This window comes from Suricata suricatta, chromosome 3, assembly GCF_006229205.1.
Source record: "Suricata suricatta isolate VVHF042 chromosome 3, meerkat_22Aug2017_6uvM2_HiC, whole genome shotgun sequence".
Classification (NCBI taxonomy): Eukaryota; Metazoa; Chordata; class Mammalia; order Carnivora; family Herpestidae; genus Suricata; species Suricata suricatta.
In genome coordinates, this window is record NC_043702.1 from 42,525,931 (window position 1) to 42,552,371 (window position 26,441).

Consider the following 26,441-nt stretch of genomic DNA (forward strand, 5'->3'; position numbering starts at 1 on the left):
TGTAACTACTACACAGATGTCATTCATTTATTGAAATTATCATTATTATGAACACATAGTGGAGAAACACTCCTCAGAGGAGGAAGGAGAATGTTGACCATTAATAGGACAAAACTGTCTCCAAAAGATAAGAGATGTAGGAAATGTTCACAGTTGGGTTTTCCAGGACATGAGAACAGAGTTCATCTAGGAGCGGGTGTCCCCAAGGTTTTGGGTGAGGAGGCTCAGGAATGTCTCCAGCTGCTTCCTCGATCTGTAGGCGATCAGTCCTCCCTTGTTGGCCCACCGATCCACGCCGGCAGCACCTTCGTTTTGCACGTGGTACACCAGCTGTGGCAAATCAGGCCCCATTTCGGAATTTCTTTGTAGGCATTCTCTTAAGTCCACCATTCCCCCACCCATGGCCTTGAGTATGGCGTGAGCAGCACAAGAGTCCCACTTGAACGTGGTGTCCTCCGAAAAGATGTAAATGTCAGCAAGGCCTTGGACAACACAAAGACTCTTGTAACCAGCCCCCGCTGCCCGGAATATGCGCTCGCCACATACACGTGACAATGCGGCTTTGATAGTGTCCTTTTCACTCGTACTGATGACAGCTGAAAACTGGTGGGAGCCTTCCGCCCCAGAGCTGGTGTTTTCAGCCATGTGGCTCGGCGCTTCGCTGTTCCTCCTTTTAGAGTCGGGATGCGGAAGTGAATGGATGTTGGTGCCCATGTAAGAAAGGCCCCAGTAGCACTGTCCTTTCCACCTGCGGAAGAGAACTTGGGAGTTTGTGGCCACAGGCTGTCACAGTTGTTTTATTATGTTGTTTTCCGACAGGATGATATGAAAAAAGTGTATCAGGCAACAGGTCTCAATGCCCTTACGGCTAGAAATAGGTATCAAGTAGCTAATGTGTGTGTAAAAGCCCTTGTGGCTGCCAGTTAGGAATGTTGTCAGCATTATCACATCAGTCTAGAATAATGCGAAACATCTGTGGGATTTCTGGCCTCCAAGAACAAGGCAGAATTTTTTTAAATGTTTTTAATTTTTTTTTTTTAAATTTTTGAGAGACAGAGACAGTGTGAGCAGGGGAGGGTCAGAAAGAGAGGGAGATACAGAATCCAAAGCAGGGTTCAGGCTCTGAGCTAGCTGTCAGCACAGAGCCCCACACGTGGCTCGAACCCACGATCTGTGAGATCATGACCTGAGCCGAAGCCAGATGCTTAACCGACTGAGCCACCCAGGCGCCCCAAACAAGGCAGAATTTTATTGCCACTTCCAGTGTTTAAAGTAAAATAGGGAAAAACATGAACAGATAAACCATCTCTATTTTCAATTTGCAAATCTTCTCCCATCCTTACAAGTTTGTCTTCATTTGGTGATTCCTTTTCATTTTCTTATTCACCAGCTCCACTTTGGTTTTAACACCAAGGAAAATGGACTCATTATTTTTGGCCACAACAGTAGTACTTGTTTCCCAATATTTAGCTTATATTATGTTGGGTAATTTACTCTATTGACAGAGGAGGGAACAGAGCCTTGGAGAATGTGGGTGTAAATGTGTTATTCAGTGGTGGGATCCACATTTAAACCCAGGAAGCCTCACTCTAGGATCCGCACCACAACTACTTTGTCAATCATTTCTAGGCCACGATTATGTTTGCGTCCAGTCCCAATTCTTTTTAATTTCTTAATGACCTTTTAAAGAGAACAGAAACACCTTTTCAATTTGAAAGAAGGCAGGGTTAGGGGGGAAATGTCAAAACTGCAGAGGTGCTGTTTATGACCATTAAGGAACAAATAATTCTTAATTGCATGAAACTCAAAGTTCAATGAAAATATGTAGCTGTATACAAATGGAAAAATAGGGCCTATTTCAAGACAAAACTGAAACCACAGGAGAAAGGCTGCTTGCTTCCGTTTGGACACTGCCACTCCCTGGAGTCAGCCTAAGTACAGGCCCTTTGCAGAGCCAAGGACGACGGCCTGGCCACTTGCATGCTCTGTGCAGCAGTCTATGGAACGGGGAGTAGGAAACAGGCAGTATTCATAGGGAGAGGGCCCCGCAGCCAGGGTCTAATCCTGGCCATACCTACTCATCTTGTCATTGGATAATTTTCATATTTGTTTTGAATTTCTTCTAAAATTGCAGAAGTGTTTGACTTGGTTCTATAGCGATAGCATCTACCTTGTTCCAAATGTAGTAGAAGACAGTGTTACCATTCTTCTATCAATCTGGTTTTGAGTGAAAACAGCAAACAGGATTGCTATATTCCAAATGCGAAACTGTGATTTCTCCAAGATAGTACTTTTAAAAGTTTCTATAAACATCCACCTAGCCCCCAATAAAATTACATTTTACTCAGGATTGAGAATAGGAGGAATTTTAATTCAAACCTGCAGACTTTAGGAGGAGCACTGTGGCGTGCCAAGTCATGGTAATGTCCTGTGGAGTGATCGCCTTACCTGAGCGTGTTTAGATCCTGTGATACAAAAGGTTGGTTGATGACTCCCATTAGGGGCACCCCTGTCTGTAGGTCATAGACACCAATTAAAATGGTGACACACTGAAGTCCACTGGGGAAGATTCCTTGGTTGGATTTAATGTCAGCAGAACCTTTTATATACTGATAAGTTGAATCTGAAAAAAAAAATGAAGCACATTTGTTTGGATTCAGGTAATGATTATTTGAAAGATAATGACAGATATAACTGTAAACTCTGTCCTTTGTCATTTCTGTGTTCTACCAACTTGGCAGCTGCTGTGGTCTGAATGGAGTCCTCCCAGATGCTAACCCCATAAAGGTGAGGGTATTTGTAAGTTAGACCTTCAGGAGATACCTAAGTCATGAGGGTGAATCCCTCGTTGATGCAATTAGTGCCTTAGAGAAGAGGCCCCAGAGAGACCCTTGGTCCCTCTAGAAGGACACGGTGAGAAGGTGCCAGTTGCGAAGCAGGAAGAGGGCCCTCATCTCACCATCTCACCTCAGCTCACCATTTTGATCTTGGACTTGCCAGCCTTCCAGAACTTTGGGAAATAAGTTTCTGTTGTTTATAAGCTACCTCGTCCATGGTATTTTGTTAGTGCAGCCTGACCAGACTAAGAGAGTAATCAGTCAAGTTTTGCCTTTGAGTGTCTCTTGTTTCAAATTGTTATCTGATCTCTTGTGCTTCCATTTTTAAGCTGCTTGTGTTCCATTTTTTCCCAACCCTGTGGGAATTCTTGAAGGGAGAGGACATGTCTGCAGTTCATATGGCATCTAGCATGGTCCCTTGCATATCATAAGCACTCAAATATTCATCATACGTCAAAAGCACTTAGAAGCTAATGACTCAGGATAACTGTGGTGGGATTCTTTAGAGCTCTTAGTAATCAGAGGACAAGGACAATGCGGATGGATGAGAAAAATCTCCTTCCAGAAATCTCTCAAGATGGAATTACCTTTTTTTCTTTCTTTCTTTCTTTTTTTTTTTTTGTGCCTCAAATTAGAAGAGGGAAAGAGACATAATGGTGGCACAAAAGGAAGAAATGGATAGTCCTCCTGTGAAAAAGAAGCCAACAAGCTTAAGAGACATGCATGCCAGCAGCTGCCTGCCAACACTGAGTAGGCTAATACCCAGTTAGGGTGTGTTGTGCAGAAGATCCAGGTAGCTTGCTAGCAGAATCAGTTCAGGATAGAACCAAAAAATGGGAGATCCTGATCCCCTAATTTACTGTTGTGTGATAAAAGATTTTGGGAAATCTTAGTTTGCACATGTAACCCATTGACTGAATGTTCTAAAGTTCCCTAAAGGCACGCCTATAATGTTATACTAATATGCTTGCAAGATGGGAGGCTGGTGGGGGTGGGGTGGGGGTGCGTTTGCCTGGGAGTGGTCCCAGTTGTGTTGGGCACAATGTGCTAGGCAAGTGGGAACAAAAAAAAGGAGAGTCTCTTCAAATTAATATCCTGGGCAGTGTGTTAATAGCATCTATGTTAACAGTGTAGACCTACACTGTTAAAACATAGAGTTATAAACTAGGGTTCTACCACAACCATGCCCCCCCAAAATAATAGGTAAGATTTATACAGGGCTCACATACTAGGAGTGAGTCAAATTCAGCTGTGTTTTGCTTGATCTATTCAGTGGTTTTGACTGTTTGTTGTTTAACTGAATTACTTGTCTGTGGTTAAAAATTGGGAGATATCACTTAAAAAACCTGGATTTTGATTTCTCTTTAAAAACCTAAAGATCTATGGCCACAATCTGCTAGAGCTTAGTATTCTTTAAATGGCATGTGTGTTCAATTAATTATAGCTACTATTAGTTCATTATTTTCTCAGATTTACCAGTATGGCCCCTGAAGTCTTTCAAAGATGAATTAATTCAGGCTTGTGTGTGTGTGTGTGTGTGTGTGTGTGTGTAGAGGGATGGATAGATAGCTGGATAGATAGATAGGTAAGATAGATATGTTCAGCTTTGTATATATGTGCACACACACACATAGATGGCACACAAATACTTACAAAGCCATTGTAGAAATGTTACAAATCTACATATAACAACACATCATCACCCATATACCTCAACTCTTCATTATTCATTTTAAAACTTCAAAATGTTAAAAACTACACTCTCAATTTTTATTTTTCCAAATAGATTTGGAATGAAATCCACAAAAAGATTTCAATGAGAACAAACAAAGGCAAACATTATCCTCTACTTACCTATGGGATCCACCCAGATTCCCAAAATGTCCCGTGGAATGTTGATCTCTACGGAATCCAGAGTTGGGTCAGTAAAGGTGACATCCTGATGAACCACCTTGGCTAATGCCTCAGACGCCAATTTGTTACCATTAAGGACTTTGATAAGAAGCTCCACTGTTTCTTCCTCTGTTGGACACAGTCTCAAGATAATCTTTTCCCCTAGAATGAGGACAAACTAGAAGCCATTACATGTTAAGAGTTCTGGGGGAGATAAAACAACTGAGGGGTGACGAGGAGCCAAAGCTGTGCACTTGGATTAGGCGAGGGCGATATGTTCACACTCGTGGTTCCTAACCTGGCTGACTGCCAGAATCACCCACTTCACAAGGTCACAGCTGTCCCGTAGCGGCCGAAATACCTAGTATGAAGTGAGGGGTAGATTCCAGGTAGCAAAAAACTTCTTCCAAGGAAAATGTCTACAGGGAACGCATACAATTTTGCATCTAGTTTAAGGGAGCTCATGAAAACCTTGAACCCGGAGTCCCTGATAATATTTATGCTTTATGCCTTTTGACTTTTAATATACGCAGGTCCCCTTGTTAGTGACAGGAGGTATTATTGAAAAGAAGGGAGTTCTTACCAGCACATGAAGTGTTTCTGCCTCCCTCTGACACTGCTTTTTAACTAGAAGGTGTTTATGCTCAGTAAAGTACAATGAGCCGAAGTGTAACTACTTTTCACGTGTGATAAACTGTATGACTCTAAATGATACACATAGGACTAGCCCTCCTCTGGGAAACCCACAGGATGTAAGCAAAGCTACGCATCCAAATGAAACCACAAGTTACAAAATCCAGCTGCTTCACGATCACTTTAAACATGCTTCTTAGAGCCTTGGTTAATCTGGCTTCTAGCTCCCAACAAAAGTGAAGAAAGAGGTTGGCAAAAATAGGCAACTTAATAGCAACAAAAAGAGACAGCAATGGTGAATATGAACTTTTTAAAAGAAGTCATGGCACTTTGGGGGGCTTTTTAGGTACACAGAGAAGCACTCCTAGCGACCCGAGCCATTCCAAGGACTGGCAGCAGCATCACCTGAGAGCCTGTTAGAAATTCAGAACTTCAGGCTCCATCCCACACCTGAGCTTTGAAGATCCCCAGGTGATTCATGTGATCGTTAAAGTTTGGGAAGCACAGTGTGAATCTATTATAACGATGATTCTGAATCAGCAAGAAACATTCAATTATATTTAGTTAAGTTAAATTCAAATTAAATCACACTATTGAAGTTGGGGAATCATACTGCTAATCACTGCCACTTAAGCAAGCACCTACGACTGGGCTTAGTAGAAGTCATGGGATCAAGCCAAGAAGCAAATCATATCAATCACATCACTCCTGTGCTTAAAATTCTCCAGTGAGCGGTGCCTGGGTGGTTCAGTCAGTTCTTGATTTCGGCTCAGGATACAGGGCCTCTCTAGATTATCAACCAAGGTCTATGGACTCCCCAGGAGGTCCATGAGTGGGTTTAAAACTTGGACCTAGGGGCACCTGGTCAATCGAACGAGTGTCAGAATCTTGATTTCATCACATGTCATGATACCAGGGTCGTATACCAGGGTCCAGCTCCGAGCTGAGCATGGAGACTACTTAAGATTGTTTCTCTCCCTCTGCCCTTCTCCACCACTTGTGCGCGTGTGCTCTCTCTCTCTCAAAAAGCAAAACAAAACAAAAACAAAAACAAACATAAAACTTGACCCTAAAATTGTCTATACAACTGTGTAAATGTGCATGTTTCTGAGAGCATCTGTAACTTCCATTAAGTTCTCAAAGGGCCATGCAACTTCCCCAAAGGTTGTCATATATTATTTAAATGTTACAGATTTATGTATAAAAGAATACATGCAGACTTGCTAAGTAACTACAAGATACTACATCTCTCTAAATTGAATGGCATGGTATTCTGAGGTACTGAATGAAGCTTAACATTCAAGTATGTTATTTATATGAAAGGCTTCCAAACATTCCTTTATTTCTTGATGTCATTGAAAATTAGAATACTGTATAATAATTAAGTTATAAAAATACATTAAGATTCTTATACTTACCCAAATCATTAGTAAATTCATTGGATTCTTCTCCCAAAATTTTTTCCCCCAAGCCTGGAAACTGAATGATTTAGAGTATGACAAAGAAACCAAAAGACAAAACAAAGGCAAATCAAAAATCAAAAAACTCCCAAATCCCACATATGTATTCAATTCTGAGCATATTCTCATTTTGTAGTTCAAAGTAAATGGTACAACTAGATCTGAAATTTATAAATTTACAATTCCAGAAATCAATCTAGTCTAAACAGTGAAGTCAGGTTGGTTCAGTACTTAGTTTTCTAATATTTTCCTGCTCCTTTGCCCCTCCAGGAAGTCCAAAACATGGTAGAAGTCTGGTTTCCTTATGTTCTGTTGAGTCTGCAGAAGTACTTAGAAACTTCATCCTTCCACTTAAGGGCCATAGAACTAGAATATCTGCAACAGAGACATTCTAACTGTGGCTCTTCAACAGCATCCTAGGCGCTTAGGGGAGTTAATGAGACTGAGCAAATACCCAAGACTATGACTGGATAGAAGGGGTCAGAGGATAGCATTAAAGTTTGCTTTCGTTGTCAGGTGTTTTCTGCACTTGTTGGAGGTATCACAAGACTTCAGGCAAGGAAGGGGATACAGGGGAAAAAAAAGGGAAATATTTTATTACTGATAATGCATCAATATAGAATAAAAAAATGGAGCTAAGAAAGAATCTTCTCTCATCGCTGTATGACCAGGAAGCTTTCAGGGACACTTTGCTTCTGATCCTCTCTGTGATAAAGATAGTTTTTCTCAAAATATGTGCTGAATTATGATATGCGTGATATTCTCAGGGAACAAAAGCAAGGAAATGCTTCAAATATTTGAACCCAGTCAATTGCAGATGGCCAACAGCTTTAACAGTGCCTGCAACCACTTGTTATTTTTTCCTCTTTTGAAGAACAGTTCAAGTCAACATGAGCTGCCAGTGAGCTCATTCATCCCGAGGCTACAGGATATAAAGGTCATGAAACAAAGAATCTTACATCACCAGCAATGAATATCATTTATTTGTTCATAAGTCCTGTCACATATTTATCAATGACAGTTACTTCAGCTTGTTATAATGCATTGGGGCAGATATTAGCCAGTAAAAGTGCATGTTGATGTATTTCTAATGAAGTTGCTCAACCTTCCCTTGCACTCAACTATCTTGATCAGTAACAAAAATAAACTGTTTTCATTTATTGGAGCCAGCTATTACAGGGCATGGAAAAGTCTAGTTGGCAGAGATGTCAAGGGGTCATTTATTCTCTCTTCCTGTCTGCAGTCAAGAATTCACTTCAGTGGTTCCAAATGATTCTCAATATTTTGAGAATTTCAAAGGAACTATTCCAATATTTTGTAGTGCTTCCTGTAATAAAGTTCTATCCTTCCAAATCTTAAAAAATGTGTAATTATTAGATTATCATATAAAGGCAACATAGTCTTGCAAAGAGTGCAAACTCTGGAGCCAGTCGGCCTGTGTTCAAAACCCAGCCCTGCTATTTGCTTGCTGTGTAACTTTGGACAAGTTACTTAACCTCTCTCTGCTTCCCTTTTCTCATCCATTACATTGGAATCATAGCTGTTACCTCATAAAATTATTATAATTTTAATATAAAATATAAGTATAAAATATATAATATGTAATATTTATGTAATTATAATATAATAATAGTTACCTAAATTAATATACTTAAAGTCCTTAAAGTACCTGACACACAGTAAGGACTCATAATTGTCTGTTAGTGCTATTGTTTGTTATAGCTACTTACAAATAGTTTCTTGTCCCAGTCAGCTTAAGATACCTAGAATCACAATCATTGTTAGTTATAAATGTTTTTCTATTAGAATAAACGGGAATTTCCAGTATCCAGGATGGTAAAAGCCAATAACTGAGGCAACCATTGGATAAAAGATTACATCAAAAGGTGGGATATGATATGTCAAGTTAAAAAAAGAACTCAATAAAACAGTACGTTCTCATTTCCACTGAGATCAGTTCTATGTGCCATGCAAACAACTACATATAGAAGGAAAATGTTCCTACATTTTCCTATGTTTTGGTAAAACATAGTTCTGGTTCTCTCTAGGATTAAGGATTCTTATTTTTGCTTATTTTCCAGAGTACATGCAGTATTTCTTTAAAAAGAAACTCATTAATAACTAAAATGCTCCATGCCTAAATGTTTCTCTTTAGCTGTCAGAATTGTGATTTTACCCCCTTATTTACTTTTCTGTATTTTAAATTTTTTCTGTAATGAACATTTTAGTAATTTTGTAGTCAAAACAAGGGGTTGGGGGAACCCAAGTTATTAGAATCCTAGGCGCTAGTATTCTGAGGTGGGGAGGGAAAAGGAGAAGGCATGCTATTCTATCGGAAAAAAACCATGGGGCACATGTTTTGCAATTACCTTGGCTCTGACCTTTCTTACCTTGTTCTCCATATTCTGTTTTATAACTTCCTGTACCAGTACATCAGCCAGGGTCTTGAAATCAACTGCAAACTTCTTGTTCTTTTCTCCCTCTTTCTTTTCTTCTATCAGCAGCTGGAAGAGGGCTTCCTGCTGCCTGCACGCCCGGGCGATGTTGGCAGCTTTCTCAGAGACCCGGAGCAGCTCCCGCAGGATATCTGACATTCTGAACCTTGCTTTCCAGTTGCAGCTGCTGGTAGACAGGGTACCCACCCTCTGGGCCGTCAGCTGGAAGAGGACAAGAATGTGAAAGAGAAAGCAGTTCAGGGAATGATGTCAGGGTGCCTCTGGCGCTACTAAACAGCCCGGCTGGCAGTCAACCTGGTCAGCAAGGCTGAACAGCTAGCGTACGTCCTGGGCACATCCTCGGTGTGGAAGAGCGGACAGCATCTAACATTTCGAAGTTATTTTTTTAATGCTTCAAAATATACATCCAGTCTCAAAAATCCATTATGCAAAGAATTGAGTTCTCAGAGAAAGGAAGTCTTTGAGAATCCTCTACATTATATTTCTAAATCCTTAGACGGATAGGCAGGTGGATGCAAGCACAATGTTAAAAGGAAAGCAGAAGTCTTGTAATGACCGTAGAATGATCACACAGGCTTAGTGGCAATACTGAAGTAGCGCTTTATTTCACCCTGTGGGGAAAGAAGACAGAGGTGGACGAGGATTTATCCTCGTCCACCTCGGGGCAACTTTCTAAAGTACTAAGCACCACTCCGAAGCACGGTTGTGTCCTACAAGTTGGATTCTGAGGCCACCCCTGGGCTAGCAGCGAAGCTATCTCCCAACTGCCTTTTTTTTTAATGGGGGGAAAAAAGTCCCACTATCTGTGCTGCTGTAAAAGTTTAAATAGTAAAGTAAAAGATGCAGCTCGTTGGGACTTCAAAAGTTCTGGCTTCTAAGAGGTATGCTGTCATACCTTGGGTCATAGGAAACAATGGGTCATTAGGAAACATTTCTCATTTTTCAGCAGTAGGTACATTTCATTGAAAGCTTAAACAAGCTTAAAATGCAATGTCATCCTGAGAATTACCGTGAGGACTGTCAGTTTTGTTTTACAGTCAAGGAAACCGAAGCCTAGAAAGATTGGGTAACTTCTTCAGGGTTACAAAAGACTAAACGGTAGGGCTCTGAGTCAGTCTCACTGACGAGCCCAGGCTCTTTATTATCATAATAAACACTCTACTTCTTAAAAAAAAAAAAATCCCTTAATGGACTGTCAGAGGCTGAGGATTAATGTAACAAGGATGTCCTTGCAATGGAGTTAACTGTGAGTGGTCATAGTTGGTTTGTCTTAAGTTTGCCAAAATTAAAAAAAAATGCTAGTTTCTTGAGATTAGGAGTCAACCACGGTGAGATAATATGTCCAACCTCAACAGTAGTAGGCTCGCTCCACGTGGATCCAGTGTGTTGTGGAAGTCTGTGAGCCCAGAGTGTAGGCTGGCCGGGCCTAAATTTGTAATAAAGCCCTTTGCTTTTGCAAAAAAAAAAAAAAAAAAAAAAAATAGTAGTAGAAGTAAAGTGAATAAAAACAATGAGACCCCTTCCTTTGTTATTGGGTAGACAAAGCTGTTTTAAGTTAGCATTCATTCTTGCTATGGTGAAACAGGTGCAGATGCTCTATTCACAGGCTGCGACCAAGTGGGTTTCCAGAGGGGGTTCCAGAAAAATGTATCAAGATCCCTATAGATGTCACTATCTTTAGCCAGTAATTCCATTTGCCTTAATTTGTGTTAAAAAAGTCCAACTTGAGTTAAAATACTTTTACAAAAGAAGGATTAATATTATTTACAATAGGACAAGTTTGAAAATAATCTTAAATATTTGTAAAATGTCTACTATATGGTCCCTAAAATCACATTTTTAAAGGATATTTATTAATATGGAGATACGTTGATGCTATAGCGTTAAGTGGGAAAACCGTATAGCTATGTATATAGTATGATACTATGTTACCAATTTGTGTTTATATGCATACATAACACTCTCTAGGTACACACACACACACACACACACACACACACACACAGAAAGAGAGATTGGAAGACTAGTAGGTGATGTTGTAATGGTAGTTAAACAGATTATTTAATGGTAGTTATCATTGAGTATGAGAATTATAAATGATTTTTTTCATTATGCGTTTTTATAATTTTCAAATATTCTAAAATAAATATATACTGTTTTTTATAAGAAATGACATTTAAAAATCTCTTGGAACAATTAAGCATGAAGGACAATAATTCCTCAATTCATGGAGACAGTTGTCCAAACAAAGTAGCACTATGGTAATAACACAAAAAGCTGTCAGGTGGTAGAGAAGATGCAGTTAAAAATAAACAAAACACCCACCCACCTAAATGCCATTTTCCCCCAGGAGTGAATAATATTCAAAGATTCACTTTGGTTGACCTGAACCTAAACACTAAGAAAAACAGTTACAGTAACAAGCTGAGGCCCTTTGACTTAGAAATAATTTATGGCACCTGTGAATGAAAATTATAAGTTACATAAAATGTATATACACATGGATACATAATATCTTGGAATGCACATGGGCCAAGGGTATAAATTCAGTAACTCTGATAATATTGATTTCTTCCTAATTGTTCTAAGTGATGGAATATAAGTGAGGAGAAAATAATCAGTGAACCAGTAGTATCAAAATAGCTTATCTTAAAAGCAGCATGAAGATTTTAAGGAGTCTAATTTGAAAGCTTTCTAGATAAACAGTATCAGTATTGTCTATTTTCCTCAACTTTGTTAAAACTAATCTTGCTTAAAGAAACACTATACCGCTGGATTGTTGACCAACCAAGAAACTTTCCCTGTAACGCCCTCAGAACGCTCAGGTGAGCTACTCACAGAGGCTACACCACAACCCCTTCCCCCCACAGAAAGTTTGCCAGCTGGCTCAGTGATGATTAAGTTCCTGCATAGCTGCCCCAGGGATCTGGAGTTTCTCCTCTTTGAACTTGACCTTTATTTCCTCAAAAATGACCATTCTCCCACAACTTGAGCCCAGAAGCTTGACCAGTAAGAAAGAAGTATCAGCTATAAACTTCAGTCCTGCAATTAATAGGTGTACAGGTTTTAGGAATTCATCATAACATAGTAATTGAGTTTTTCAGTTCCAAAGTCAGCCTAGAGTCCAACCTTAAATACTCTTTATTCTGACCCTGAGAAACACTATCTTATTTTGTTAAGCTCTGAATTGAAGGACCAGTTTCAACTTCGGACTATGCTTTCTCTAGCCATCCTATAGAACCCAGCACTATTTACCTTTCTCCAGGATCTTGGCTTCCTAAAAAAATATCTCACAGCTATCATTACAAAACTACATGCAAAACTTTCTGATTAATTTGCACATCTGGCTTGCTACTTTCTGGCTGAATGGACCACTTCACCTTACAAACTGAACCACCATTCTCTGTGCTTCTCTTCTTCTTCTTTTAAATTTATTTTTGAGAGACAGAGAGAGACAGCACTAGCAAGGGAGGGTCAGAGAGAAAGGGAGACACAGAATCTGAAGCAGACTCCAGGCTCTGAGCTAGCTGTCAGCACAGAGCCCAACACAGGGCTCAAACCCACGAACTGTGAGATCATGACCTGAGCGGAAGCCAGATGCCTAACCAACTGAGCCACCCAGGCGCCCCTCTGTGCTTCTCTTTGAACAACTTCCACGTATCTCTCACCATCCGCCCTCAACTAAGGTCACTCAGGCTAATGGCCTGGGAGCACTGGACAATTCATCCTCACCTCGAATGACTCAACTAGAATAACTTGAATTGTCTATGGAGAAACTGAGGTCTACACTGGATGCTGAATTTCTTCAGGTTTATCAGTAACTCTTATTTTAACTCTTGTGGAAATTATCTTTCAGATGATGCAGATGATATTTTAAATGTTTAGAGAGAGAGAGAGAGAGAGAGAGAGAGAGAATATGAATGTGAGTTGGGGAGGGGCAGAGAGAGGGAAAGAGAAGAGAATCCCAAGCAGGCTCTGTGCTATCAGTACAGAACCCATCTCGGGCCTCAATCTCACAAGCTGTGAGACCATGACCTGAGCTGAAATCAAGAGTGGAGTCGGGTGCCGGGGCTGAGCGGCTGGCTTTGGCTCAGGTCAGGTTCATGGGTTTGAGCCCCATGTAGGGCTCTGTGCTGACAGCTCAGAGCCTGGAGCCTGCTTCAGATTCTGTGACTCCCTCTGTCTCTGCCCCTCCCCTGCTTATGCTGTGTGTCTCTCTCAAAATGAAATATAAAAAAAATTTTTTTAAAGTTGGGTGCCTAACTAACCAAACTACCCAGGCACCCCTCAGATGATTTTTAAAAGCAAGTTTACATACTCATTTTTTACTTAAGTTAGTTTTACTTAAACATTTCAAATACCTTTAATGGAAATTATTATAGACTCATAATTAGTAAGTTAAGACATTTACCATATTTTATTTTATTTAAAAAATTTTTAGTCTTTATTTATTTTTGAGAGAGAGAGAGAGAGAGAGGGAGAGAGAGAGAGAGAGAATGAGTGCACAAGCAGGAGAGGGAGACAGAATTGGAAGCAGGCTCCCAGGCTCTGAGCTGTCAGCACAGAGCCTGATGTGGGGCTTGAACCCACGAACCGCAAGATCATGACCTGAGCCAAAGCCGGCCACTCAACTGACTGAGCCACCCAGGTGCCCCAACATTTACCATAATTTAATAGCCTTCAACAAAGAAGACGTTCTTTTGATTTGTATTTCTTAATAGTTGTCTGTGAACCACCCATATCAGAATTCACCAAGGTGCCCACTAAAAAGATTCCAACGTGGTGAATCCGGATCTCTGGGGAATCTGTATTTCTGTCAGCCTCCTAGATGAGGTTAACCGCTGAGCTTTAATAGCTACTGTTCATCAGGCCCACTGATTCTTCTCTAACACCAGGCCGGCAAGTCCATGAGGGCTGGCACCCGCGGGCACATATCTTGGTGGAACCATGTAGGCCCAACAATTCTTCTATTGGTTATCCACCTGCAGAGACCCACCCAAGTTAAAATAATAGCTAACATGTATTGGGTGCTTACTGTATGCCAGGTATCCTTCTAAGCACTTGATATATATTATTCATTTAATTTTCACACAACCTTATGAAGAAGGTACTATTATCTGCAATTTACAGAGAAAGAAACTGAGCCACAGGAGATTAAGTAGTTTGCCCCAAATCACACAGCTAGGAAGTGACTGTGACAAGATCCAAGTCCCAGAAAAATGGCAGAAGCCCTATTAGCCAACACTGTAGCCAATAAAATTATTTCACAAATTTTTAGCTGTTAATTCAGGGGGAAAGTAATTATTGGGTAAATAATCCTAAGTATTTTATTATTATAAGGCATATTATATAGCAAAAAAAAAAAAAGAGAGAAACACACCTAGCTGATGGCTGCCACTAGCTTGACTATTAAAAATCATTATCTGGGGCGCCTGGGTGGCTCAGTCAGTTAAGCATCCGGCTTCGGCTCAGGTCAGATCTCACGGTTCGTGGGTTCAAGCCCCGCGTCAGGCTCTGTGCTGACAGCTAGCTCAGAGCCTGGAGCCTGTTTCGGATTCTGTGTCTCCCTCTCTCTCTGACCCTCCCCTGCTCCAGCTGTCTCTCTCTGTCTCTCAAAAAAAAAAAAAATCATTATCTGACACTTGACTTCCTTTCTACAGTTAGAAAAACCTTTTCCCAGCTGATCCTCAACGTACACCATCTTTGCAGATAGTAAAATGTTATCCATCATATTCTACTGATGTCTCTTAAATGGCTGTGTTGGCATCAGTGGGGAGCGCTTAGCATGCCAAATATCTAATTTCTCTTGCATTGGTTTGCTGGGGTTGCCATAACAAAATGCCAGGGACTGGGCGGCTTACACAACAGAAATTTATTTTCTCATAGTTCTGAAGTTCCAAGAGCAAGGTGTCTACAGGTTTGGTTTCTCTGGAAGCCTCTCTCCTCGATGTGCAGATGGCCACCTCCTTGCTGTGTCCTCATATAGCCTTTTCTCTGTGCACGGGCATCCCTAGTGTCTCTCCCTCTTTTTATAAAGACACCAATCAGATTGGATGAGGGCTCATCCTCTCATTAGCCCTAATCATCTGTTGGAAGACCGTGTCTCCAAATACAGTCATTATGAGATACTGGGGGTTAGGGCTCCACATTTGGAAGGAATACAACTTATCACCCAAAAGCTCTCCTGAAAGAGAAACCTTGATAATCTTAGCAAATGTCGACAAAATCTATTCCTTTGTCTTTTGTCTTCTGGCCAAATAGTAAAGATGGAGTAGGGTTCTTTGCCCCGTTTATGTGGTCTATTTATTTAATTCTGTGAGTCAGTCTATCCTACTAGGAGGTACTCACTGTAACAGTCAAATAATTAAGGATACAGTGAACACTGAAATAACCTCCCCTAAGTCTTACTCTGTGACAAGGCACATTTGAGCAGAACAGGTTTAAAGAAGCTACATTCCGCACAATCTCAGACCACTTGTATGTTAACCTAAGAGTGAATCGCAGTGTCAGACAGAAATGGTCTCCTTAGCTTTTGGGGGATTTTTCATCTCCAGTTGGAGAAATATTGAATACACTGAAGTGGGTAAAAATAAAAAGTGTTCTTAAAACTTTTCATGGAAGCCCAAATCTCTCTACACAGACAAAACATTTTAATTCCTAACCATTCTATCATTTCATCAGAACACTAGTATTTAAAATTTTTTTTTGTTTTATTTATTTTTGATACTGAGAGAGACAGAGCATGAGAGGGGGAGGGGCAGAGAGAGAAGGAGACACAGAACTGGAAGCAGGCTCCAGGCTCTGAGCTAGCTGTCAGCACAGAGCCTGAGGCGGGGTTGAACCCAGGAACATGAGATCTGACCTGAGCCGAAGCCGGAGGCTTAACCGACTGAGCCACCCTGGCGCCCCAGAACACTAGTATTTTAAAAATCACATGTGAGGAGCACCTGGGTGGCTCAATCGGTTAAGCATCTGACTTCAGCTCAGGTTATGATCTCAGTCTGTGAGTTCAAGCCCCACGTCTGGTTTTGTGCTGACAGCTCAGAGCCTGGAGCCTACCTCAGATTCTGTGTCTCCCTCTCTCGTGGCCCCTCCCCACTTGCACTCTGTGTCTCTCTCTCTCTCTCTCTCTCTAAAAAATAAGTAAATATTTAAAACATTTTTTTAAATTGTAAAAAATAGCATTTGAATAATATACATACATTTCAGGTGTGAAACACACAGGCTTTGGAGATAAAACCTGGCTTTGCCATTAACTAGCTGTGTGGCATCAGGTAATTTACTTACTCGGCCTGAGTGGCTCTCCTCATCTGTAATATGAATATAATACTTAAAGTGCAAGGACCATGTGAAGATCAAATGAGATATTTCTGGAAAAGTACCCAGCACAGAGCTCTGCATATAGCAGATAACAAAGGACAGCTATGACTACTGAATACAACTTCACAGAAATACAATCCCATCCTTCCTTGAGAAAATAAGAGGTTGGCAGCTTTATATGGGTCACCAAAATCTTTTCTGAAAATTTACTAGTCCATTAAATCCCAAAGGCTGGGAACTACTTGTGATTCTCTGAATGACCCAGAATAAAGTTCCTTTATGCAGGCCAGATCTGATTGCTTCAGTTTCTGGGCGTCTGGGTGGAGGCTGTGTGACCACTCTGACATCAGCGTAGACCCTCTGTGGATGGCTTGGGAGGATCATTATGCTGTCAAGGGGGGGCGTTCTGTCAGAATATTTTATGGGGATTCTAAGGCCCAAGTGTGTCCCTTTTTGTGTGAAGACCCTGGTTGTACCAGAAATTGGCCATGCCCTGTAGCTGTTTACAGTGGCAGAAGTGTGAGGACACAGATAAGAGCCCTCAGCAAAACAGAACTGCTAATGAGTAAGCACGTAGGGCAGAGCATTTCTGTTGACATTCATTTCTTCCTGCAGATAATACACGACTTCTATGAAACCTACATTTTTGCCCAATATACAGTGACTCCACCCCACGGCCACCATTCACATCCTGAATTCGGTTTTTCATTCATCCTCTGAAGGTTGACAATTGGAAGCTATTGTGTGGTGGCCCTGCCTGACAGCTATTGCTCTGGGGGGGAAAGGCCAGACTTCCATGAAATACCTGGGTGTTTTATGAGAAATGTGTTTGTGGTGACCTCTCTCAAGGGGGTGCAAATGTCCAGGGGTCTCCCTAGGTAGCTACATGCTGAGGGGCTGGCAGGCTTCACTTAGTGCACGGTTGTAGGGGAAACACAGACCTTGTTCCCTGTTTCCTGCTTAGGGCTGTTTTAGGGGCTAGGTTAAGAACGGTGGCTGCCCTGGCAGAAGGGATAGGGAACGGAAGTGGACCCACACACAGTCTGTCAGGACCTCCGCTGGAGCAACCAGTGAGGGCTGAAGAGCAACTCGGTGAGTACAGCCTCTCCTGATACCACTGTGAATCTCTGGTCTGCCCATCTGGTTATCTAGGTCACAGGGGAACTGTGTCATAAGCATTACTAAGTATTTAAATACTGCCTTTTAGCTAACTGGAAATTAAATTATCTTTCCAGTGGATAAGCCGTGTTCAACTTTCAGGTATTTGACTGTTAAACATTTCTCAGAATCCATTAAGACGTACGGGACTGCCTGTATATATATATATATATATATATATTTTTTTTTTTTTTTACTTTGAACTGTGTTATTTTACTTTGTACTGTGTGACACTGCTGTCATCAACTCGTAGGTTCTAAGTTTAGCATTTTCATAATTGATTTCCCACTATCTGTCCATTTACTCCTATGCTCCTATGCTTTGGGCAGATTATTAATTTGTAAAGGCTGTTCCGTCAGGTTGATGATGCCCTTCCACCTGCCTTCTATGACTAATGTTTACTTACTTTCTCACAATCAGTTCATGGGCAAAAAAAAACTCGAACAGATACTTCGTAAAATAGGTTAAGTAAATGGTCAATGACACATGGAAAGATATTCTCTCTCGTTAGTAATCAGGAAAATACAACTTAAAATCACAACAGGACACCACTGCCCACCCAATGGGATACCTCGAATCAAAGACAAAACTTCCCAGTTTTGGTGATGATGTGAAGCAATGAGACTCTTATACACAGGGGTGTGAACGAAATTGGTAAAGCAATGTTGGAAATTACCTGTAAGTTGCTGAATATAAGTGTAGTTCATGATCCAGCCACTTCCTGTGTAGACATATACCCTACAAAAATTCATGCATGTATGAACATGAAAGACATGCATGAGAATACTTATGATAGCATAATTTGTGACAAGTTAACACTAGAAATAAACCAAACAACCATCAATAATAAGAAGGAATAAACTGTGGCATGTTCACATAAGTAGTACTATATCACAGTGAGAATGAATGAATTACTGCTCTAGGCAACAAGGTGGATGCATCTCAGAGAAACACACTGTAGAAAGAAGTCAGCCACAAAATATATATACTGTGCAACTTAATTTATTTAAAGTTTGAAAACAGGCAGAACTAACTTATGGTATTAGAAGTCACAATGGTGGTTCCTCTTGGAGAAGAAGGAGACCTTACTGATGGGATATGATGGGGCTTTTCGGCACTGATAGTGTTCTGGATCTGAGTGATAGTTGAATGAGTAGGTTGACTTTGTGTGACAGAACAGTCAGTTCAGCAGACGGCCTGTCCAGTAACCGGGCCTGACCCTCCTTCGTCTTGTGCACCTGGAGCTCAGAGGCAGGCCAAATCTCTGTTCCTTCTCACCAACACCAGTACCTTCGTTTGCTTATCTAGGCTCTGTGTGGCAGGAGATTTAAAGGTATGTGGTTCTAGGGCACCTGGCTGCCTCAGCCAGTAGAGCATGAAACTCTTGATCTTGAGGTCGTGAATTCGAGCCCCACATTGAATGTACAGATTACATAAAAATAAATCTTTTAATAAACCAAAACTTTGGGGCACCTGAGTGGCTCAGTCCGTTGAGCAACCAACTTCAGCTCAGGTCACAATCTCACAGTTCATTACTTCCAGTCCTGTGAGCCTGCTGCCAGCAAGGACCCCCACTTGGGATCCTGTCTCCCTCTCTCTCTCTGCCCCTCCCCCACTCATGCGTATGCGTGTACTCTCTTTCTTAAAAATAAACATTTTTAAAAACCCCAAAGTTTAAAAGAAATCGTTTTTTTAATCCCAAAGTTTTAAAGTTGTGTGGTTACTTATAACTCTTAGCACAATCCTCAGAGGTATTTAATAATGTCATCTGATGAATTTTCTCTTAGCTTTGTAAATACAGACTTTGTCCTTGAAATACTGTTTATTATACTTGGATTTTATCAGCATTACCTAGGCATGTGGGACTATACTTATTTACATAAAAATCTGCGTATATTCTGTATTCATTTACAAGAACAAACCAAAGCTTTAGCTGAATGACAAGCGACTGAACCACATTTGTGCCACATCAGAATCTGAGGTTATGCTTTGTCATCTAGAGGTGACCTATCTTGACAAGATTAATTTAGTTGATTAAAAGGCCAAAATATGAAGTTTAGTTTGGTTTGTTAGAAAACACATTAAGTATGGGGTATGTAAATCCATCTATTTAACTGTAACATCTCTCCCTCTCTCCTTCACTACGTTCAGATAGTGTTTGCACACATGCCGCGTCTAAGCTGGTCAGTCTCCCTCGCCCTAGCTCTGTTACGGCTACTCTTGGACCACAGCAGTCCACATTTTTCTCACCGATGCTACTTACAGCAATAGGCCACAGAAATGTCCTCCATTTCCAGTGGTCTTGTAGCTTATAAATGGGATCTTGTGCTGAAGCAGTGATTTCCACATTAGTAAGATCAGGAACTAAATGGGATGCTTGTTTAAAAATACAAATTTTTGGACTTTGAGCCTGGATATGTTGATTCAGGAGATCTAGGTTGAGGACAGGGAATGTTGCTCAGCTGATTTTTATCAGACAATTTAAGGAAACATGAAGTGCACCTGTCAACTCTTTGTCTCACTGTTTACTTAGAAGCAGAACAGGGAATCCGATAGCTACTGCAGCCAAGAATGATGGGCCTTCGTTGCCTAAAGGGTCCACTTATATTTCCTTTTTTGTAACAAAAACTAAATGCTAGGGGGAAAGATGCAACTTCATCTACCTAATAAGTATTTCATATTAGCATAATACTTGAATAAAATATGCAAAGACTTCCCAGAATTCATTGAAAACTATAAAAAGTATTCCATTATTTAGAAATAATTTTAAATTTGATAGTGACCCTTGTTTTAGCCGCTCTGCCATAGTTAGTAACATTTTCACTAAAAGAAACCCTATTCATTTGGATAGTTTTCTTTCTTCTAAGTTTCAGCGGTATGTTTAAACTTTTATATGGTCAAGGATGTGTTTAGAACAACCATGGTGTCACAAATGAAACCTGAAGTCCCACAGAATATGTAAAACAGAAACAGCAGATTCCATGTAACTATCTTAACTGTAAGAAAGAATAAATGTATTTTTAAAGTTTTATTTATTTATTTTGAGAGACAGCAAAAGAGTGGGGGAGGGGTACAGACAGAGAGGAAGAAAGAGGATCCCACTGTGCTGTTAGCACAGAGTCTGACGCATGTCTCGACCTCACAAACTGAATCATGAGATCAAAACTTGAGCAGAAAACAAGAGTCAGATGCTTAACTGGCTGAGCCACCCAGGTGCCCTAAAATAAATGTTTTTAAGAATACAAATGCAATGTATAATTCAAAGCAGAAAGAAAAGAGACAAGATGTATGAGTCTTTTCCAGTAAAATATTATTTATAGCTATGATAATTGTTACTCAGAATCCAATCTTACTAATCTTCAAATCAGTTCGAATGTTTGCATTGAAAGTTAACATTTTTCAATTATTTTACCTTTCTTTCTGAACACCTGCTGGGAAAGGGGCACGAAAATTAGGTTGAAAGAACAGCCGTAGGCTACTTGTCTTGATACTGATTTTTTTACAGGAATAACACTGGTTTTTAATGCTTAGATTATATTTTTATGTGCAATGGTTTGGATGTGAGGAGAAGGGTTAATGAATGTTATGAGGAGGGCCTACGGCCCCACTAAGCCGGCCCTTTGGGCACCATTGTTCTCTCTCTAATGGGCTATAAATTCCTTGAGAGCAGGATACACATGTTTTTCCATCTCCTTTATAACACACAGGGGGAGTGTTGTAATTTAATTGATTTTCATTCCACTGGAGAGAAACATGTTTAAAAGGATTTTCTTCCACCAAAATTTATCTGTCAAGGATTATTCATTATATAAATTTGCAAATTGTTAGGAGAAATGTGGTTCAAAGGAGTTCTTTACCGATCTTTCTAGAAAATAGCTATTATTTTTTATTTCTGTGATGATAAGTAACATGACCCAAATATATTCTCTGAGTATTACAGTAGGAAAGCAAGGTACTAGGCCATGTTAGGTATCACTTTTTTGCAGGCTGGTTTAGCAGCAGACCTTGTCATTCTACTTTCACCTTATAGAGGCAAAAGTTGATTTTTAACAGATATTGACAGATGTTGAATAAATCAACACCAAATACTGAGTGTAGCATTTGCCTTTAAAGGAACACAAACTAATAAAAGAATATAGTCCTTTTACTTGAAAAGTTCAAAATAGTAAAAAGACATAAATGGCTCATTAGAGTCAATATTGTAAAAATTACCTTGCATGCTTGCTAATCCTACAACCATAGATAAATGTCTAAGCTGGTTGATACTTATTTTCTTGACCTGATTCTTTATTTCTATCTCCCCCATTCTTTGCTATTAATGATGCCCACCATCAGCTATATTTTTGAAACAGAGCTTTCTTATTCCCACTGGAATTATATGTGATTATATGTGATTCTTATAAATTCCCAGGAAAAAATACTGAGACATTTTCTAAAATTTAGATCAAATCCTATTTAAAAAGCAACTGATAATGATAAATTATGACATCACTATAACTAAACTAGGTTCTCCTTAAGCAGCATTAAAAGAACAAGTTTCTGGGGCACCTGGGTGGCTCAGTCAGTTAAGTGTCTGATTCTTGATTTTGGCTCAGGTCATGATCTCATGGTTCTTGGGATCAAGCCTCTCTCAGGGCTCTGCATTGTCAGCTTGGAGCCTCTTTGCGATTTTCTCTCTCTCTCTCTCTCTCTCTCTCTCTCTCTCTCTCTCTCTCTCTCTCTCTCCCCCTGGCCCTCCCTGCTCATGTGGGCACACACACACACACACACACACACTCTCTCTCTCAAAATAAATAAATAAACATTAAAAAAGAAAACAGTTTCCTTTGATCATCTAAATTTAACTCCTTTGCTATTTTTTTTGAAAAAATGTTAAGTGTTTATTTTTTTTAATGTTTGTTTATTTTTGAGACAGAGAGAGACAGAGCATGAGCAAGGGATGGGCAGAGGGAGAAGGAGACACAGAATCCGAAGCAAGCTCCAGGCTCTGAGCTGTCAACACAGAGCCTGACGTGGGGCTTGAAGTCAGACTATGAGATCATGACTTGAGCCAAAGTCAGACACTCAACCAACTGAGCCACTCAGGCACTCCTTAAATGTTTATTTTTGAGAGAGAGACAGAATTTGAGTGGGAGAGGAGCAGAGAGAGAGAGAGAGAGAGAGAGAGAGAGAGAGAGAGATTGGGAGAGAGAGGGAGGGAGAATCCGAAACAGGCTCCAAGCTCTTAGCTGTCAGCACAGAGCCCAATGCAGGGCTGCAACTCGATTCAGGACTGGCGAGATCATGACCTAGGCTGAAGCTAGATGCTCAACCGACTAAGCCACCCAGGTGCCTCTAACTCCTTTGCTATTAATTATAACTCTCATTAGCATTGCAGGAAGCCTACTATGATCACTCTGTAAAGAAAAGGATAGTTTAAGTATCTATTGATAAAGTTAGCAAATATTGATAGTAATTTAAATGTGGATAATAGATTTTAAATATTTAGTTGACAGTAAAAATAAGCTAGCAAATAAATCTCCTCTTCCTCTCAAAAAACAAAATACAACAAAATAAGAGAAATAAAGAAAAGGAATGGGGAGAGAAGAAAAGGAAAGAATGACACTTTCCATTGTGGTAATTCATCTTAACAAATTCTTTTATATATTAATACTCTATTTTAATTTGTTTTTATATATAATTGACCATGTTTTATGCCCAGGTAAAGTTTTTTTTTCTTTTTTGGATGAGGTTAGGTCATTTTAATAAAAGCTACAAATAAGTTACTAAAATGTGTGTGCTTATCTTCCATATCTAGGAACACAAAAGGGGCAGCAAATAAACCTGTTACATGAAAGAGAAATGGTCCAGCACAAGAATTTGCTGTAGATTACTAGCCACAGTAATCTACATTAAAAAACCATTAATAATGGGGAGCCTGAGTGGCTCAGTTGGTTGAGCGTCCGACTTCGGCTCAGGTCATGATCTCACAGTTTGTGGGTTCCAGCCCCACATCGGGCTCTGTGCTGGCAGCTCAGTGCCTAGAGCCTGCTTCCGATTCTGTGTGTCCCTCTCTCTACCCCTCCCCTGCTCATATTCTGTCTTTCTCTGTCTCTCAAAAATAAAGAAATGTTAAAAAAAAGAATTTTAAACTATTAATAAAATGTTCCTATAACATTAAAGGACTTGAATTAACATTGCATACCACAGAAAAGAGACTAAACATGCAAAAATGTTTGCTAGATTCAATCATCAGGAGGCTTGACTACAAAAGGATATAAAAGTTTCAGATTTCCTAAATGGGTGACATCATCACATTAATAAAACCATAGCTTCCATTTAAGAACATTTTATGTACAGGAATGAGGATAGGTTATGTCAGCTACTCAGTCCAGCAATACTTACTTCCCACTTGTGTTTCTCAACCTTGCCTTTTTTGTCTTTTAAAATTTTTGTCATTTTGACCCATTTGAAGTATCTTCTTTCCCTTAAAGATTCTGATTCAAGCTGCAATGTGGGAATCTTTGTAAACCACTTTTGTTGCCCCCTCCCTTATCTGTCTGAGATAACATTTTAATTAAGCAAATTTGGGAAACACTATGCTAATCGTGAGATGGGAAGAAAAATGCTGTCAACTCTGCTTTTATTTCTAAACTCTAAACCAAACAAAAACATCAATGTACAGAGTTTTATTAGTTTCATTACAAATTCAAAATATTTTAATAAGGACATTTATTAAGAACGCATTCAGAAAAAGTTCTCATATATACTATCCTCAACTTTAATAAATAAAGACACTGATTTTTATTAATCTCTTTATATAATGTAATTATCTTAAGGGTTTTTTTTAAACATTTTTTTTGAGAGACAGACTACGAACTGGGGGCAGAGGAGGGGGATAGAGAGACAGGGAGACACAGAATCTGAAGCAGGCTCCAGGCTCTGAGCTGTCAGCACAGAGCCCTACATGGGGCTCAAACCCATGAACTGTGCAATCATGACCTGAGCCAAAGTCAGACACTTAACCAACTGAGCCACCCAGGTGGCCCAATGTAATTATCCTTTACACAATTTATCTACAAGATGAAATAGAGTAAGATATTTGTTATCAGAGACAAAAGGAGTAATACATAATGAATAACTTTATAACTTTTGTTTCATAGTCCTTATATGCCCAATTGACATATTTTCTGTCTCTCTTTTTTTTTTCAGGAGTACCACAAGTACAGTCATAATTTAAATCAGTAATGAGATATTTCACATCAAAGGGCAAATCCAGGCTGCAATTTCCAACCATGCAATTTCCAAGCATGGTTTAGTCCAAAAGTATGAAAAGAAATGGTAGCTTATTCCATGCAAAAAGTGTAACTTTATGCTTCTTACATAATCCTCTTTATGACCAAGAACTAACTTAAAGAGAAGTTTAAAAATCCACAAAAGCTTAAAAATAAAGTCGGCTCTAACTAAGAATTCAAAAAATATGTTTTGAAAAAATGAACTTTTCTGCTTGCCTTTATTTTTTTTTTTAGATTCCCTATTTTTAAAGTAAAAAATGAGGTCACTTCGCTAATTCATCACTCAGTAGTAGTTCAGTGGATTATTTTCACCATTAGACTATTATTGAGCTGAGCAGGGCTGATCCCTATCAACTTCTTTGGTTTCAAAGTTAGGAATCACAGGAAAAGGGCCAAAAAATGTTTTATTTTCAATATGTGGGATTCGCCTAAGTGGTCTGTCCATATAGTCGTAATCCACTGTTCTTTTAAAGTGAATGCCATTCAAACAGTGGGCAAATTTCTGCTTATTCAACACCTTAACATTAGTTTTACAACTGGAAATCTCCAAAATACACACCTCTTTGTTCGTATGTATTTTTCATGGATCTACTAAATAATCTAGGGATTTTTTTCCATGCTCTTTGGGTCTAACAGCGTACAGGATTCGGCCAAACCCACGTTAAATTTTTTCCACCTACTATTCTGGCCACACCAATTATCTATGCACATCTCACAAAACCGCCCTTCCAAATGCGGAGAATTAAAAGCAAGGAAGTAAAGACTTTTCTAAATATAGCCCCATCATGTTTATTTTACACTCATCTAGTAGGTCACCAGCGGCAGCCAGCAGCAATGGACCCTTAGAAGCATCTCCGAAAGCAAAACCAAGGGGCGCTTGACAGCTACGCCATCTACCTGTTGAACCCGGGCCCCTGACTGCTCTCCACAACTCTCAGGTCAGCGTCTTCGACCTAGAAATGCTCAACATCGATTTAAACAACAACAACAAAGTTGTTTGCTAGCCTCTCTTCCCACCCTCTATTTCTTTCGGGTCATTTCTGCAGCGGGGAGGGAGCCGCGGGATCCGCGAGCTCCTCGGCCCGGCGGGCTGCAGCAGCGATGCGGGGCGGGCCGCGCCGGGTGGCAGCCTGGCGGCCGCGGACCGAGAGCTTCACAGGCCGGGGGGAGAAGCACGGAACCTTCCCGGCGCCGTTTACTCACCTACCGTCCGCAGGGGCGGTGGGGCGCGCGCCTTCCGCCCAGCCCGGGGACCCAGATCCGAGGAGTGGGGAGGCGGTGGCGGCGAGGCGAGGGGCACGCAAGAAGGAAACCGTGTTACCTAAGCCGGGGATGCGGAGCGAAGGAGGCTGCAGCCTTTCCCTCTAGAAACGGAAGAGGCGGGGGAGGAGGAGGAGGAGGAAAATGCGG

The 26,441-nt window shown here is 40.3% G+C and overlaps 1 protein-coding gene across 3 annotated transcripts; it reads right to left on the bottom strand.

The window, feature by feature from the left end:
- Positions 1-26,439, bottom strand: INPP1 (inositol polyphosphate-1-phosphatase). 3 transcript variants are annotated; one of them, XM_029934238.1, is made up of 7 exons: positions 26,235-26,435; positions 18,434-18,495; positions 9,214-9,480; positions 6,782-6,842; positions 4,692-4,892; positions 2,449-2,623; positions 1-748 (listed from the first exon to the last, which is right to left on the bottom strand). In XM_029934238.1, exons 3-7 carry the CDS (start codon positions 9,415-9,417, stop codon positions 187-189), a joined length of 1,203 nt encoding a protein of 400 aa, XP_029790098.1. In that variant the 5' UTR covers positions 9,418-9,480; positions 18,434-18,495; positions 26,235-26,435; the 3' UTR covers positions 1-186. The 3 variants fall into 3 exon arrangements, with proteins under 3 accessions (XP_029790098.1, XP_029790099.1, XP_029790097.1); XM_029934239.1 differs by lacking the exon at positions 18,434-18,495 and having other exon boundaries at positions 26,353-26,439; XM_029934237.1 differs by lacking the exon at positions 18,434-18,495.
- Between the last annotated feature and the right edge of the window lie 2 nt (positions 26,440-26,441).